The sequence below is a fragment of the Lipotes vexillifer genome, unplaced genomic scaffold (genome assembly GCF_000442215.2).
Source record: "Lipotes vexillifer unplaced genomic scaffold, Lipotes_vexillifer_v1.1 scaffold445, whole genome shotgun sequence".
NCBI lineage: Eukaryota > Metazoa > Chordata > Mammalia > Artiodactyla > Lipotidae > Lipotes > Lipotes vexillifer.
This window is the reverse complement of record NW_006774995.1, coordinates 760656-777318: the sequence shown is the minus strand read 5'-3', so window position 1 is coordinate 777318 and position 16663 is coordinate 760656. Positions and strand designations below refer to the sequence as shown.

At 37.5% G+C, this 16663-nt stretch overlaps 1 protein-coding gene across 1 annotated transcript in view; it reads right to left on the bottom strand.

Moving 5' to 3' along the window:
- Positions 1-16663, bottom strand: part of AGL (amylo-alpha-1,6-glucosidase and 4-alpha-glucanotransferase) — an 84002-nt gene that overhangs the window by 60096 nt on the left and 7243 nt on the right. The window contains exons 3-7 of the mRNA XM_007449605.1: positions 11234-11444; positions 10748-10914; positions 9362-9565; positions 2212-2393; positions 1939-2050 (exon numbers count right to left, since the gene is read on the bottom strand). Coding sequence (XP_007449667.1) covers positions 1939-2050; positions 2212-2393; positions 9362-9565; positions 10748-10914; positions 11234-11444 — 876 coding nt within the window. The remainder of the gene's footprint in view (positions 1-1938; positions 2051-2211; positions 2394-9361; positions 9566-10747; positions 10915-11233; positions 11445-16663) is intronic.

Here is a 16663-nt window from a genome sequence, read left to right as displayed (position 1 = left end):
AGGGAAAGAACATTAATAGGGAATTAATGGAAGAACTATAAATGGCTAATTAACATGTGAAAAGATATTTCACTAATAGGTAAAGAAATGTAAATTAAAATAATGAATATTTTCCCTTATTGACAAAGATTATAAAGATTAACGGTATCTAACATTGGTGATGGTATAGTTAGTGATAATGTAAACTGGTACAACTTGTGTTGAAAAGCAATTTGACAATATCTATCATAAATTTATCATGAAATCTGTATACCCTTTGACCCATGAATTCTATGTCTAACAATTTGTCCTACAGACTTACTCACATAGCAAGTAAAGATAACATGTACAAGGATATATTTTCTATAGTACTGCTTATAAGAATATAAATTCTCCTAGGGCAAGGGCTTGCTACTATGTTCACCATTGAATCTCCACGCCTGGAAGAGTGCCTTTCACAGAACAGTTGATTCAATAAATACGTATTGAATGAATGAGAAATGAACTGCAAATAATCTATCTAAAAGGCTAAAGAAATTCAAGTACTTTAAAACAGTGTATTCTATCTAGAGGTTAAAAGAAATAATTAGCTGTAATAAGAGCATGCTGTCAACTAAAATAACAAGTTGTTAAACAATCCATATGCTATAGATTTATTTGTGTGTGCATAAAATAGATATAAATATAAAACTTATGAATATAATTTATATATATCTAATTAGATAAAACTGGAATTTCTTTCAAAAAGAGTCTGAAAAGAAACACAAGAAACTATTAATTGATAGTTCCTTCTAGTAAGTAGGTTTTGGGGGATAGGAACTCACACATTCCATTTATTATATTTTTGCACATTATTGTAAATAAATAATACAGCTTATAAACATCAGAGGGAAGGGAAGATGGAGGCTTTTCAGTAAAATAAAACATGAAGGAAAGTTAATATAAAAAATTCATATATTAAGATGTTACACAATTGTGAAACTTGAGAGAGTAAATCTGACCCTAAGCTTCCTGGGCCTCAGGTCATACTGATTTCTACTTTGCGGTATGTGGGCCTCTCACTGTTGTGGCCTCTCCCATTACGGAGCACAGCCTCCGGACGTGCAGGCTCAGCGGCTCCGCGGCATGTGGGATCCTCCCGGACCGGGGCACGAACCCGTGTCCCCTGCACCGGCAGGCAGACTCTCAACCACTGCGCCACCAGGAAAGCCCTGATTTCTACTTTGAAGGCAGTATTTCTGGGCCCTACACATGCTCTAGTTTCTGGATGAGGAAGAGGATTTCTAGCCATCAAAGATCCTTGCTGTTAGACTGTCCTATACTAATTGTAGATACATTCAAATTTTTCTAATTTGCCTCTGAAAAACCCTAATTTCTCTTTCAGCATGATTTTTTCTATCCTACTTTGTCAGGGACACAATGATTAACTTCTTAAGGTTAATTATGTCCTTAACCTGATCTGTTTCTTTATCTTTGCTACTGACTAGTACCTGAGTCAGTCTCACTAGTGGTTAGGTAGCCTTAATGGTAGGCGCCATCAGCTAGAAGCCCCTCTACCTCAGTTAAGATTCCTACGTTAGCCAACAGAGGACATACATCTCTCAGTTTCAAACCCTGTTTTGAGTCTTTGGCAGCTGAAATACTCTGCTCTACTTACCTGCCATTCATGCATTTAACAAATACATATTGAGCTCTACGGTATTCTGAGCATTGTGCTACGGAATCAATGTAAGAAACAGTCCCCGAGGGAAATAGTATGTATTATGACATGCCCTTTAGATATCTCTGCTAACTCTAAGATAGCTTCCAGAATCATAGTTTTAGAGCATCAGAAACAATACAAATATCATATAATAATAACAGATTTAATAATGTGTTAACCAAGAGAAGAGTTATCGCTTCAAGAGTAATACTAGATTTCCTAAAATCGATAGAAACATTCTAGTGTATATCCTGTACCTTGTGTAAGAAGTCCTCTAAATTGCTCAACTGCTTTGTCAACATCTACTTGGAAAAATTCCCACAGATGGATCTTTGGGAAAATATCCTCCCAAATTATTTTTCGAATGCACTGAAAAATATCAATAGTTAAAATATACACATTTAAAATCTTTTTACTAAACATTATTTAGCATACTAAAAGACAGGTTCTAAATGATTTTCAACCACACATTTACTTTACACTTTAGAAATTCTGCTGTTTTAGTGTGGTATTCCTCTATACATACTGACATTCATTTGATGATCATTTTCAATCAAAGCAGCTACTCCTCTTTCTTTGTATTTCCCTTCTGCAACATCACAGGATAAGTGCCAAAGTGCTCTGTCTAAGACCCAGGCAGGTTTTAAGTGTGGGGAATTCACAAGGTTATATGCACTTTCTGGATGTTCCTGGAGCCATTTACTTTTAGTAGCTTAAAGAAAAAGGAAACATAAAGGAATATCATGTAATTAAACTGAAGTTAAGTTTAAAGGTAAAATAAAATATTAACATCTATCACTCATTTTCTTATATATTAGATATCAATATTTTATAATGATATTGTAGTATGAAAACAATCTTTTGGTTGTGGTATCCTATCAGCTATTTCACCATATATTTTTCTTTTCTGTTGTAAGAGTTTTTAATTGATAGTAAATAGGATCAACACATTTATTAATGCCATTGTATAAATTGTTTACTATTGCAGTGGGAGTTAAGAAGGGTCTTGTCCTTGGCCTCTTTTTTTTTTTTTTTTTTTTTTTTTTTTTTTTTTTTTTTTTTTTTTTTTTTTGCAGTATGTGGGCCTCTCACTGTTGTGGCCTCTCCCGTTGAGCAGCACAGGCTCCGGATGCGCAGGCCCAGCGGCCATGGCTCATGGGCCCAGCTGCTCCGCGGCATGTGGGATCTTCCCAGCCCGGGTCACGAACCCGTGTCCCCTGCATCGGCAGGCGGACTCTCAACCACTGCGCCACCAGGGAAGCCCCCTTGGCCTCTTTTGATGGTCCTTGGGTGAACTATATTTTGGAATGCTCCTTCTAAACGTAAAGGACATCTTTTCCTTTAAGGCAGACTGGGCTTTTGCCCTGACTTCAAGTTCTCTGGCCTCATTAAAGCAGAAAGTTGCCTGTATCTTCAATTCTGGTTTAGGCTTTTCAGTGTCTGGCTGTTAGGTTCTAGGGCAGAAGAGCCCCCTGACCTTTACTTTCCCCAGGAGCTTCTCCTTTTTACTTCTGGTCTCCTGAGTGACAGGGCCCTCCTTCGGCCCCACCTAAGCTCTAGGTTCTGTCTCTTACCTATCCTTAGAATGCAAAATGTCATTTATATCTTTTTTTCCTACATATCATGTATTCCTGTGGGTTTTTTTTTTTCTTTTGAGCGGGGGAGGGAGGTGAGATTCCTTCCTCTAGATCTTTAAATATGCTTGTATCTCCTCAAAGCTAAGAATACAAACACACACCTTATCTAAATGCAATTATTTCTCTAAGTTCTGCAGGGTCTATTAGTATCGAGACCAAACGTCTTGAAAATCCAACCTGTATCTACTGCTTCCACTTTCTCCCCACACTCTCATTCCTTCTCCCACTACAATCTGCTTCTACAGCCAGCGCTCCACCGAGATTACTCCAGCCTCCTAATCATGAAATTTAGTGTTACTTTCTCATTTTCATCACTTTCAAGCTCTACAGCATTTGTCATTACTGATTAGTCCTTCCTTGATTTACAAAAGACCTCTTCCTTGATTTACAAAAGGTGTCGTTATCTTGGTTGCCTTAAATTTTTGCTTCTCTCTTTTGTGCCCTCTCTTTTCCTTATCATCTCCCCTAAACCCTGGAGGGAGGTTTGCTACATTTTAGTCCTTCTCTTTCCTTGAACATGCCCTTCCTCATCACACCCACTCTTCTCAGTACATCTCTCAAACTGGCCCAGACTCCAGCTGAGGCCCAGGCACATCTACCCAAGTATGTGATGATAGCACTGCCTGGGGACAGCATGTTAACTCAAAATCCATTCATAGGTCCACATATATCTACACTGAAAGTGTCATATATCCCAGGCACTGTTCTGAGAGCTAGATATTCTGTAGCAAATAAGGGAGCAAGGTTCAGGTGCTCATGGAGCCTTCATTCTAGAAAGGGTTTTTTTGTTTGTTTTTGTTTTTAATTTTGCTTAGACAATCCTGATGGAAGAAAACTCAGTTCTTTCATAGGCAACCTCTTTGTATAGCTAATCTTGAAAGGTTAATAAGATATATTGTTTCAATAAAACTGATACAAGTGAGGCTGAGAAACTGCTAAAAAAAATATACTCAAAGAACAAGGGTATAGCTTGTATCTTATTACCCATTTGTAGCAGTAAGTTCAGAATCAGAATCAGGAGTTTTGCAAGGTATTTCAAGTGTTTACAACATTGGAGATAATTTGTTTTAATTTATTAATAAACAAATAAAAGCTAGACACATTTTGCTTCATCTTTAAAATGGACTAATGCCCTGTAAATTCATGCTCAGGAGTGGTTAATGTACATGAAAGTAGTAACAATTATTCCTACCATATGCCAGGAACTGTTAAGTGCATTAATTTATTAACCCTCATGCCCTTCCAAATGATATAGGACATACTATTATGTTCATTTGACAGATGAGAGCCTGAGATAGGTACCTCAGCAAAAGTCACACAGCCAGGAAAAGAACTGGGCAAGTCTCTTCAGAATCTGCAGTCTAACCATTTTGCTCTATGGCTGAGATGAATGTGGTCATGCCTTGTTCACTCAGCTGAGAACTATTACAATCCTTACAGAGTTTTAAAATCATTATTATTTTTCATTTCACATATATGATAAATCATTTAGTAAGTCATTGATTTACTTAGTATTTATTTAATAGACAGAATACATAAGAAGCAGAGATGTTGTAATAAAAGTTAAATTGATAATTCTCCAAATGTGAATCAAGATAGTTTTCCCAAGATTTATCATCATAGTCATTGAAATTCAAGATTATATAAGAGAAAAATGTCATGATAATTATATCCAATTTGGATTTTCGTTTATTAAGAGTAAATATTAAGGCAACCCCAACTTTTTACATGGTAAAATCCTGAAACTTTGTTTCTTATCTCAATTTTATGAAATAAAATCAAGTGTAAAATGAAAGAATTCTAAACATTAGGTAACAAAAGTATTTTTTCTCATTCTATATGAAGGAGGAGTTAAACTCCAAACTATGTCTTAATACATATCAAAATTAAAAATGCAAGATGGACTTCCAGAGTAGCACAGTAAAGAAAGACTCTGGAAATTGTCCTAAGGGCATCTGGCACATGGAGAAACATTTATTCAAGAAAACCTACTAATTCTTAGTAAGAATAGCAAGAGTCTGTGGCACTTGAACCACAACCTGCTCCCTTATCCCACCCGACCAACCACGTGTTATGGAAGCTCTACCCCAGTGCTCTACTCCAGGCAGGTGTGGCCAAGATGGGAGATGCCCTCTCCCCTTACCTCCCAGTCTGGGGTTAGTTTCATTCTGGGAGAGGCAGGCACACCGAGTGAACAACGAAGTACACTCTGACCTAGGGTGACTTCTAGGAAGCCAGCCTTAAAAAGAAATCCCATTCACCTCTGGCAGTCTGGAAGACCTTGTGTATGCCCAAGGCTGAGCCATCTCTGCAGCAGTCAGAGAGGGAACTCCTAAACTAACCAATTCAGGTTTACCTTTTTCCATCCTTTTACTGTCAACCTACCTGTATCTTTGAATTTAAAGTGTGTGGCATGTAGACAGCATATATTTGGATCCTGTTTTATTTATTTCTTTTTTAATTGACTCTGATAACCTCTACCTTTCAAGACATTACTTTCAAGATTCCCTAAATCTTTGGCTTCAGAATTTTTACTATGATGTGTCTGAGTGTAGCTCTCTTTTGTTTATGTTATCTGGAGGTCCCTGAGTTTTAGGATGTGTAAATTAATGTTGGAGGTTGGGAGGTTTTCAGCCATTATTTCTTCAAGTATTTTTTTCCATTCTTTCCTCCCCTTCTGGTGTTTCCATGTCCCACATTTCACTGAAACTCTGTTCATTTTTATCCTTTTTCTCTCTGTTCTTTAGATTGCATAGTCACTGTTCACTAACCCTTTCTTCTTTCCACTCAATCATACTGCTGAACAGCTCCAGTGAAATTTCTCATTTTGGTTATTTACTTTTCAACTCCAGAATTCTCATTTGGCTCTTTTTAAAAATTTCTATCTATTTATGATATTCCCTCTTTGATGGGCTATCATCATAATATCTTCTTTTACTGCTTTAATTTGGTTTCCTTCCATTCTTTAAATACATTTATAATACTTGCTTTAAAGTCTATTTCAAGTATGACATCTAGGACTTCTCAAAGGTGATTTCTGCTGCCTGTTTTTTTCTTGTGTAAGGGCCACACTTTGCTGTTTCTTTACATGTCTCAATTTTTTGTTGAGTATTGGTGATTTAGATAATATGTTGTAGCAATTCTGGATACTGATCCCATCCCCTCCAGGTCTTTTTGATTGATGGTTTGTGACTTGTCTGGATTATTTTAGGGAAGTCTATTTCCCCCACAGTGTCAGACTCTGATGTTGCGACTCAGAGGGTGCAGCCTTGGTCATGGGTAGTCAGCCTGGGGTGATGGTGGTTTTTAGCAGGGCTCTCTTAAGTGTCTTTTTCCCTGAAATCTGTTAAGCTGTCTGCTTCTGTTGGTATCACACTCAGCTATTTCTCTACTGAGCTGTTACTCAGGCTGACTGTGCTATTATTTTTGATAATATTCTGGAGCATAAATTGCACTGCAATATGATCCAATTAAATTTGGGTCCCTTGGCATGGGTAGTCTTTGAGGCCTGTCTTTGAGGCTTGTTCTGACCCCAAGAAGGCTCTTGTTAGCTGTCTCTTTCCCTGGTTCTCTCTGTTAGATCAGTAGCTGGCCTATGGTTTAGCATGTTGCTCTCATGAAGATACCAGCCTCCTTTGGATTGTTTACCACCAAAGTCTCCATTGTTTTCAACAGTGCTCACAGGCTTGAACTTTCCCATGCTATGTACCAAATAAAGTCAGTTCCATTCTTACTCTGTTCTTCCTGCACATCTCTTCCCGGGGGCAGAACACCTGTGTCACTTGCTCCACCAGTGGTGGCAGGGATAGGAGCCTCTGGTTTTCTTGGCTTTCCCCTCCAGGTGTGGAACCCCGACCCCACAAGCAAGCTGGGGCAAGGGTCCAGTATTCTTGACCTGCTATGCATGAAGTAGAACTTTCTCTCTCTGAGTGGGGGCTGGGTGGAGGAAGGGAGCCCCAGGCCTCTCATCTGCTCTTGCCTAGAATAGTTTCCGTAACATAGTGCTGAAAGGGGGGAATGAGAAACGCTGGAAGCCTGCCTCTTTCAACCACAGCCCTAGACTGGGAGCCAGGGAGAAAGGGAGCCTGGTGTCCTTGGCAGCACCTGCTAGGAACAGACCTATCATCACTCTGACTGGGGAAGGGTAGGGAGGGAGGAGCAGGCTGTGGTTCAAATGTCACAGACTCTCACTATTCTTTCTGAGGTTTAGTACATATTCTTGCATAAATGTCTCTCCACATGCTGAATTCACTTAGGACAATTTTCGGAGACTTTAGTTTTTTAAAAATAATTTTCATCAGTTACAGCTGTTTTGCAGGGTAGAGGGTCTGTGAAGCCCTTAACAGTGCCATTCTGGAAGTTGACTTTCCCTGGATAGTAACTTTTTAATGAAAACCTATATCATAGAAAGGACATTATGATACTCAACACTTTCCATGCAAGGTGGAAGCAACATTCACTTCTTCTTCTCACAACATTCACACAGAATCTCTCAAATGCTTTTAGAAAATACAGTCTCTGACAGAGTCTGTGACTGTACTCCAAACCTTATACTCCCTTTGTTGCTTTAGTAACAGAACTCTCAAGGTTCAGCGACAGACATGGCTGACAAACAAAATACTACACTGCAAGCTCCTTTATAGCTAGGTGTGACAAGAGACAAAATCCTATCTGGTGCAATGTGAGCAGAAGGGATACATACACCAGATCATGCCCTTAAAAGACATTACTTCCCTTTCCTCATTGCCACTGGGTAGAGGTGATATAAGGAACGGGAGGGGCCGTATTTGATTAAGAGATGGAAGCAAAGTGCTGGAGACAGCAGAGCAGCATGAGAGAAAGAACTTCATTCCCTATAATGGGTTGGCTACCACACCAGTCTTGGAATGCCTACTTAATCTTTTATAAGAAATAAGTATAATTTAAATCTTAAGTCACTATATTTTTGTCTTTTTGTTATAGCTGCCTAAGCCATATCATAATTCATACGCTGCCATTATGTGGTTTGATAAATTTGATGTGAATAGTATTAAAGATGTCAAAGTAGTTATCAATAATGTCAAATTTTCAAGCGAAGAATACTGAATTCTTAGACATTAGGCAGTTTTCACTGTGGACCCTCATGCTTAGTTTCCAGGTGCATGCAGAAACAACAAATTTTAGAATGTTCCTATTTCTTTGCCTAATTTTGATTGTTTATTATTATCATTAGAGATTATTATCTATATTGATGAACCAAATCTTTGAGCTTTTGAACATCTTCACAGTTCCTATGGTTACTTGGAAAACAATTTTATGACACACACACCAGAGATTTTTGTTGTTGTTGTTAAATGTTTTGTACCACCTGGAATTCCTGTTGTTTACATATGTAAGTCAGTGGTTTCCTGACTTTTCTACATCATGGCAAACAGAGAAAAGCATCTGCAAGGTACACTGGGTTAAACTGAAAGCTGATCAGGGCCAGAGGCTTCTCCAGACCCAGTTACTCTGATAGCTGATGGAAGCAGTCATTTCCTGAGGATCAGCATCTGGAAACCTCTGATACATTTTTATAGAATTGTATACTGGTAAGAAATCCTGGGACCCAAAACAGGTTAACTTTAATAATATCTTTTAACATGTAAAAGATATAATTTTCAAATTTAAGTTCTAAGAATTTACCAATAATTTTCTCTTCAAATAACACCATTCAGTTTTTTCAAATATATGCTATAGTACCAGAGCTATGGCTATATAGATTCATTAGTTGGTCTGTAAAGTATTAATACTGTAAATTGAAATATGTGGTCTTTTCTATGATCACACTCCTGTTTTTATAATCATCACATGTAAAATACTTACATATTGATTATATCTTCAACTAACACTGTTTTCTTTGAAAGAAAAGAAGTGGTACTGTATAAAGTGATTTTTAAATTGAAGGACACCTAATCATCACTTGTGTTTTCAAACTTTATGTTATATAAAACAGCAAGGAATGAAATAATTAGAATATAATATTCTCATTAAAATTAATAGAAGTAGTTAATGAAGCTCATACCAGTATGATTGTAGACAACATCAGTAATACAAAGAATATTCCATTCTTTTTTCAATTTTTCCACTAGCTGTCCAACATCAGTCCAGGTGTATTTTTTATTAGGTCTTGAAAAATCAGGATTTAATTCTAACTGATCAGCAAGGGAATAGCATGACCTAGATAGTCCAAGAGTCTGCAACGGGGTAAAATGAATCATGTTGTAGCCTGCAACACAAGAAAAGAAACAAAGACCACTATAAGAAAAAACATACCTAAAACTAAGCAAAATGTAAGGTTAAACTTCCATAAGTAATTCCAAATGGCAAGGCAACCATGCTACCAGAGAAGGGGTTAAAGACTTGGGTTTAAATCCTAGCTGTACGACAAGTGACTTCAAGCAAGTCTACTTAAATCTTTCAGGATTATCAGTGTCCTCATATGCAAGATAGGGATAATGAGATGATGTATTTGAAAAAAATCACACACAATGCCTAGTTACTATTAGGGGTTCAATTTATATTTCTTGAATTGATATATTTATATGTAGAAAATATATCCTATGCAAGTATATCAGTACATCTTTCTCCTAGTTTTAATGTTCCATAGTACTTGTATTCTGTTTTAGTTATGTCAGTGAACTTCTCATTTCTTTCTTCACTCTATGTTCAAGTCGAAAGTAGAAAATTAACATTACCCTTTACTTAAGACTAAAATACACCTTAAGTTTCATTTTACTCTTGGTATGTATGGCAGCACATGATTTCCACATGGAAGACCATTAATCAAGGCTTGTTGAATTAAAATTATATGTAATGATAATATATTTTATTTATTTATTTTTGGCTGCGTTGGGTCTTCATTGCTGTGCGAGGGCTTTCCCTAGTTGTGGCAAGCGGGGGCTACTCTTCATTGCAGTGCGAGGGATTCTCATTGTGGTGGCTTCTCTTGTTGAGGAGCACAGGCTCTAGGAGCGCAGGCTTCAGTAGTTGTGGTGCACGGGCTTAGTTGCTGCACAGCATGTGGCATCGTCCTGGACCAGGGCTCAAACCCGTGTCCCCTGCATTGGCAGGCAGATTCTTAACCACTGCGCCACCAGGGAAGTCCATGATAATATATTTTCCAACACATTCTGGTAGCTTACTAATTTTTATATGTCAAAGTAAAGTCTTAGAAACAATAATAATCTTATTTTGTCATAGAGTTCCTTAATTTATTCAGTTGAACCATAAAATTTGCCATTTTTGTAGGTTAAAAATGGTCAAGTAACAACAATTTCATACAGTTCTATTTATTTTACTAAATGTACTAAGGAATGAAATTAAAAGAATTAAAGCCTTTGAAATCTGTATCACAGAAGATAATTACATTTATTTTAAAGAAGAAGAAAAGAAAGAAAGCTGACATTACCTGATTCTTTTGCAACCCTAAGTCTGCTTTCCCATTCATCAAAGGGTCCCATACACTTGGCTAAAAATGTCTGGAGAGTAACACAGTCCAAGGGTAACACATGATTATCAGCACCAACACGTAAAATAGGGTCCACAACTATGTAACCTCCACCACTTTTCTCATTTCTAAGGAAAAAACAAAACAAAAACTTCTAAATTAATGATAGGAAAAATAATTCTCATCTAATAGTCTGACTCTCTAATTGGAAAGTAAACTGTCCCATTTAAAAATATATTTCTAGGCACATAAAATCATTTAAAAAGTTGCAATAAAAGCTTACAATTACTTCCTAGAAACTGAAGGATCATATTCTATTTGCATCTCAGGAAAGCCCTGTAAAAATTGCACTGCCATGATTCATATGGTAACTTTTTACAAGTTAGATAACTTCAAGTTATAGAACAAATTAACTTCTTTTTTTCACATACAGAACACCTGACTTACCCTTGAAGGAAGTAATACTGAAATGATCCAGCTTGTTGAAGATGAAGTTTACAGTATTTATCAGAATCATCTTCTCTTTCTGTTGGATTTTCCCATTCCAGGGAACGGAATTTTTCTCGATTAAATGCTTCTCCGGGAAATGGGTAATTTGTATACACAGTAACTGCTTTTCCCTGTAAAGTTGGGCCTAATCGGAACTGTAGTTCAAACCCTAAACAAAAAGCACATTTTAATAAACTCATTGCAGGACTTAAGTTACCACATTAAAAAGATGTTTTATTTAACGTATTATACAACAACGATTTCTCAACTATATTTAAAAGAACTCCAAATATTTAATGCTGTTCTGGAACCACTTTGCATTTCAATTTAGCTTAATTTTGTATTTTAACATACTGTATACACCATAGAACTGTCTGCTCTGTACTGTCTCTCTCTTCTTCTCCTGGAAACTGATTCCTAGTCGCATGGCTACTTTGGGATATGCAAGTTCTTACATGATTCCATTCCCCACGATTACCTCCGTTCCACTTCCTGAACTGCTCAGAGGTGGGCATCTAACTAGAGACTTTCGCTGGTATTTTTCAAACTGCAGCAGAGAAAGTGAGTTTCTCTGTGGTATCACAGTCTGTGATAGTACATAAAAGTTGGGAGGTATCATGGGACACTATCTTACCAGATAGGGCAAGCCAGTCTTCCCTGAGAGAAGTCAACCTCTAGAGAGGCAGAATTCAGATTTCTAACAGTTCTAGAGGCATTTGAGCCCCTGATACCAGTTGTCCCTGATGTCTGCTCAACTCCAGAGATGTGGTAATAGAGGGTTAACAAGTGTGTGTGTGGAGCTGAGTGAGGCGGGGGTAGGAGTGGTGAGGAACCCTGATTTGCAGTGTTTGCTGACTTCTGGAGGAAACAAGTCTCACCATGGTCCATCTCAAGCTACCAACATGGCATCACTGAACGTGGAACTGGGAAGAGATATGCATGATCAGCTCTTGTGAGACACCGCCAGCAACTCCAGCATGCTACTGCCTCTAAACCTACTGTTCACGGTTTAGTTACTTAAGCCCTTCTTGGAATTCTAAAAGCCAAAACATTCTCACTTTTGCCTTAGTTAGGCTATTTCTTTTAAAATATATCTGAGATTTCTGTACTGTATTACAAATATTTTGCCCTAAGAGGAAAAAAAGTTAACACATTACAGTTATAACTTTATTATGAAAGAAAAATTTTTATTGGTTCAGGGCCGACTTTAAACCTTGATTATAATTGTTAGGATGTGAAAATTCTGACTATAGTAAAGTCTATTAGAAATTCAGGCATATATATTTAGAACATGGGTGTAACATTTTAATTAATGATGGGCAATAATAACTGATGAAGGCAGGGAAATTTAGTTCTGCTGGTTATAATCCTTAAGCTTAAGGAACTTTTTGAGAAGAAAGAAGTATAGTAATATTTATACTTTTGATATTTATTAAACATCCAACAAAGTAATAAAAAATGATGTACTGAGCATATATGATGTAATAAGGAACAAAAAAGACAATGACCTCTGCCCTTGCGAAGCTTGAGTTCTAATGGGGGAAGGCAGCCATTAGACAATGGACATGACAAATAAATAAGAAATAGTAGTATGTCAGAATGGGATAAATGCTAAGGGAAAAAATCAGAGCAGTGTAAGAAAAAGGAGGGAAAGGAGTGATGGTGAGGAGATGGTAGCAACTTTAAATAGGATGGTTATTGAGAAGTTGAAGGGCGTGAGAGAAGTGAGAGAGTTAGCCTCATGGCTCACCATGGCCATGGAGAGAAAGTGCTGACCAAGCACAAGAGACAGAGAGCACAAAGGACCTAGGATGGAAGCATGCCTGGTGGTTCCAGAAATAACAAGAAGGTCAGCATGGCTACATTGGAATAAGCTGTGGGAGGAATAGTAGGATATAAGGAAAGAAAGGTAACAGGGGAGCCAGATCGTGCAGTCTTAAAGGTCATTGTAAGTATTTTGGCTTCTTCACTGACTGAAATGAGCCAGTGAACATTTTTAAGCAGGAGTGACATGACGTATCTTGTGTGTTAAAAATATCCTTCTGAAGATGTCTGCTTCTGATCATAATGGAGTAACTGGTACTGGACTTGCCCTCTGATGAAAAACTAAAAGAACTACATTAACAACTGTTCTCAAAAACAGGTAGAGAGGACTGTGATGCCTGAGAGAAGGATGATTTCTATGAACCTTCTAGTTATCAGACTAGGGGACCTTTTTGGACTGTGACACTGGGAGCAGGAATAGTAATCTCACTGAGTTGAGGAGACAGAGATTAGAGTTTCGGAGGGTGAAGAGACTGCAATTTTCAGGGCAGAGTATGACAATAAGGGAGCTATGCAGAGACGGAGCTCCAGGAATTTAGCTAGAGTCATCTTGAGTCTGCCTGAATACTAAACGGTACATGAGTAGGGTTTGACTACATAAGGCTGGGAAAAGAACAACTAGTGGGAGCTGTAAATCGAACAATTCTCAGAGCTCACTCAGGCCTGGGATACATTACAATTTTTAAGCAGCCAGAGTTAAGAGACCTTGCTGAACACCTGCTGTATTCAAGAGTCATGTCTTAATAGGGTTAAAGTAGCCCTAGAGTAAAAATTACTATAAACCTATCCTATCAAAGCTTAAACACAAGCCTCAAAAGGATTAAGCTGATCCACAGATAATGTAAATGACTTCTAAGATAAAACTTGTCACTCCTTTAAAGCAAGACAACAAAATCCAGAGATAAAAACAGAACATTCACAATGTCCAGCATCCAAGAAAAAACTGCTAAACAGAAAGAGGTGGTGAGGGAGTTGACCACACAGATAACTGGAATAGGGCATTCCACACAGAGGAAACAGAGACCTAAAGGACTGAGACTTCTGCTTCTGGCAAAGATGGAATAACAAGGATTGGATTTACCCCCTCCCTGAAACTTAAAAGAAAGAAACCACCACCAAAAACAAAAAAAACAGACAAAATATATGAAACAATGATTTTTCAAGACCCTGACATCAGGCAACAAAAGTCAGTGATCCCTGAGAGATGGAAAGTAAACAAGATGAGCCCTACAATTGCCCCTGCCTACTTACTACCTTGAAAGAGTTTCCAGGTTGGGGCACAGGGAGAAGGAACCCAGGCAGACCTCAACTGACTTCCTGTGTTGAGGAGACAGAACTAAGAATCTGTGGAGACGAAGGCAGCTAGAGTTTTCAGATGAGAGTTGTGGATAAGGAGGAGAAAGCTGCACAAAGAACTCCAGAGATCTGCCAAAGGTCTCCCTTGAGTATTCAGAAGAGTTCTGATCAGTGCATGTCTCTGAGAAAAATACCTGAGACCAGGAACAGTGCTTGTTCTCACCAGCTAGACTGGGAGAACTCATAATTCATGAGGCACTGGGTACAAAGTTCAGAAGGATCTTGCTTCTGAACCTGAGCTTCTGAACCTAATGAGCCTTAGAAAGGGCATAGTTCTAGACTGGCTTAACAAATCATAAAAGTAAAACTCAAAAGACAATAATATTTCCAAGTAACTTCATTCCAGAACAAAGACCAAGAACATTTATAAGAATCCAAAAATACCCAGCACCCAAAAAGGTAAAATTAATAATGTCTGGCATCCAAACAAAGATTATGAGACATATGAAGAGGAGGAAAACAAAACCCATAACAAGGAGAATAATCAATCAATGAAAATGGACCCAGGAGTGACACAGATGTTCAACTAGTAAACAAGGAAGGATTTCAGTTATCATAACTGCATTCCATATGTTCAAAAAGTCAAGACATGGAAAATATTGAAACAAAAGAAAAAGATCCAAATCAAACTTTTAGAGATTAAAACTACAATGTCTGAGATGACAAATACAGACAATGGATTTAATGGATGGTGAGACGTGGCAGAAAAAAAGATAAGTGAGTTTCAAGACACAGGAATAGAAACTATGCAAAAAGAAACAAAGAGAGAAAAAAGAATCTAAAAATTTGAAAGAGCATCAGACAATTCAAGTGGCTTAACATAAAGAGTCCTCAAAGGAGAGAAGAAGGGAGACGTAAATTATTTGAAGAAATAATGGGTAAAAAATTCTCAAATTTGGTGAAAACAACATACTTATAGATCCAAGAAGTTCAACAAATCCCCCACACAAGAAATATGAAGAAAATTACACCAAAGAACATCAAAATCAAATTGCTCAAAACCAGTGAAAATGAGAATATCTTATAAGCAGCCACAGGGGAAAAAAGACACAAGTAGGTGCAGAGGAACAAGGATAAGGATGACAGCAGATTTCTCATGGGAAACAATGCAAGCAAGAAGACAGTGGAGTAACATCTTTTTTTTTAACATCTTTATTGGAGTATAATTGCTTTACAATGGTGTGTTAGTTTCTGCTTTATAACAAAGTGATCAGTTATACAAATACACATATCCCCATATCTCTTCCCTCTTGCATCTCCCTCCCTCCCACCCTCCCTATCCCACCCCTCTAAGTGCTCACAAAGCACAGTGCTATGCAGCTGCTTCCCACTAGCTATCTATTTTACATTTGGTAGTGTATATATGTCCATGCCACTCTCTCACTTTGTCCCAGCTTACCCTTCCCCCTACCCATATCCTCAATTCCATTCTCTAGTAGGTCTGTGTCTTTATTCCCATCTTGCCCCTAGGTTTTTCATGCCCTTTTTTTTTTTTTTTTAGATTCCATATATATGTGTTAGCATACGGTATTTGTTTTTCTCTCTCTGACTTACTTCACTCTGTATGACAGATTCTAGGTCCATCCACCTCACTACAAATAACTCAATTTCGTTTCTTTTTATGGCTGAGTAATATTCCATTGTATATATGTGCCACATCTTCTTTATCCATTCATCTGTTGATGGACACTTAGGTTGTGGAGCAACATCTTTAAAAGTACTGAAAGATTAAAACTGTCAGCCTAGAATTCTATACCTGTTGGAAATATCTTTCAAAAACAAAGGTGATAAGAGCCAGGTTTTTCACTGTCAGAGAAAGATGTTACAAATAAGCAAGGGAGACAGCTACAATGAACCCTGCTGTGGTGATATGAATCAGAAATATGAGTGTGAACTGCTATTTATTTATATATAAAGAATGTCAGTTTGGTTCAAGGCAAATCCTGAAATAGAGAACACGTAGATATATTTCAGTCATGTCTAAACTTGCTCTTTGATAGAAGTAAATCTCTCACAGTGATGTTTGACAGGTGGTAAATTCTACACCACAATATTAAACATTGGGTAAGATATTCTTTGTGAAGAAAAGGTATCAGTATAAGACATTAAGAGAATGCTGGACTCTTCCAATTTATGCTAATCCAATTAAATACTTCTGTATTTGCCTAGAGAAATATGAATGCTGTTTTATATACTGCATACATATAA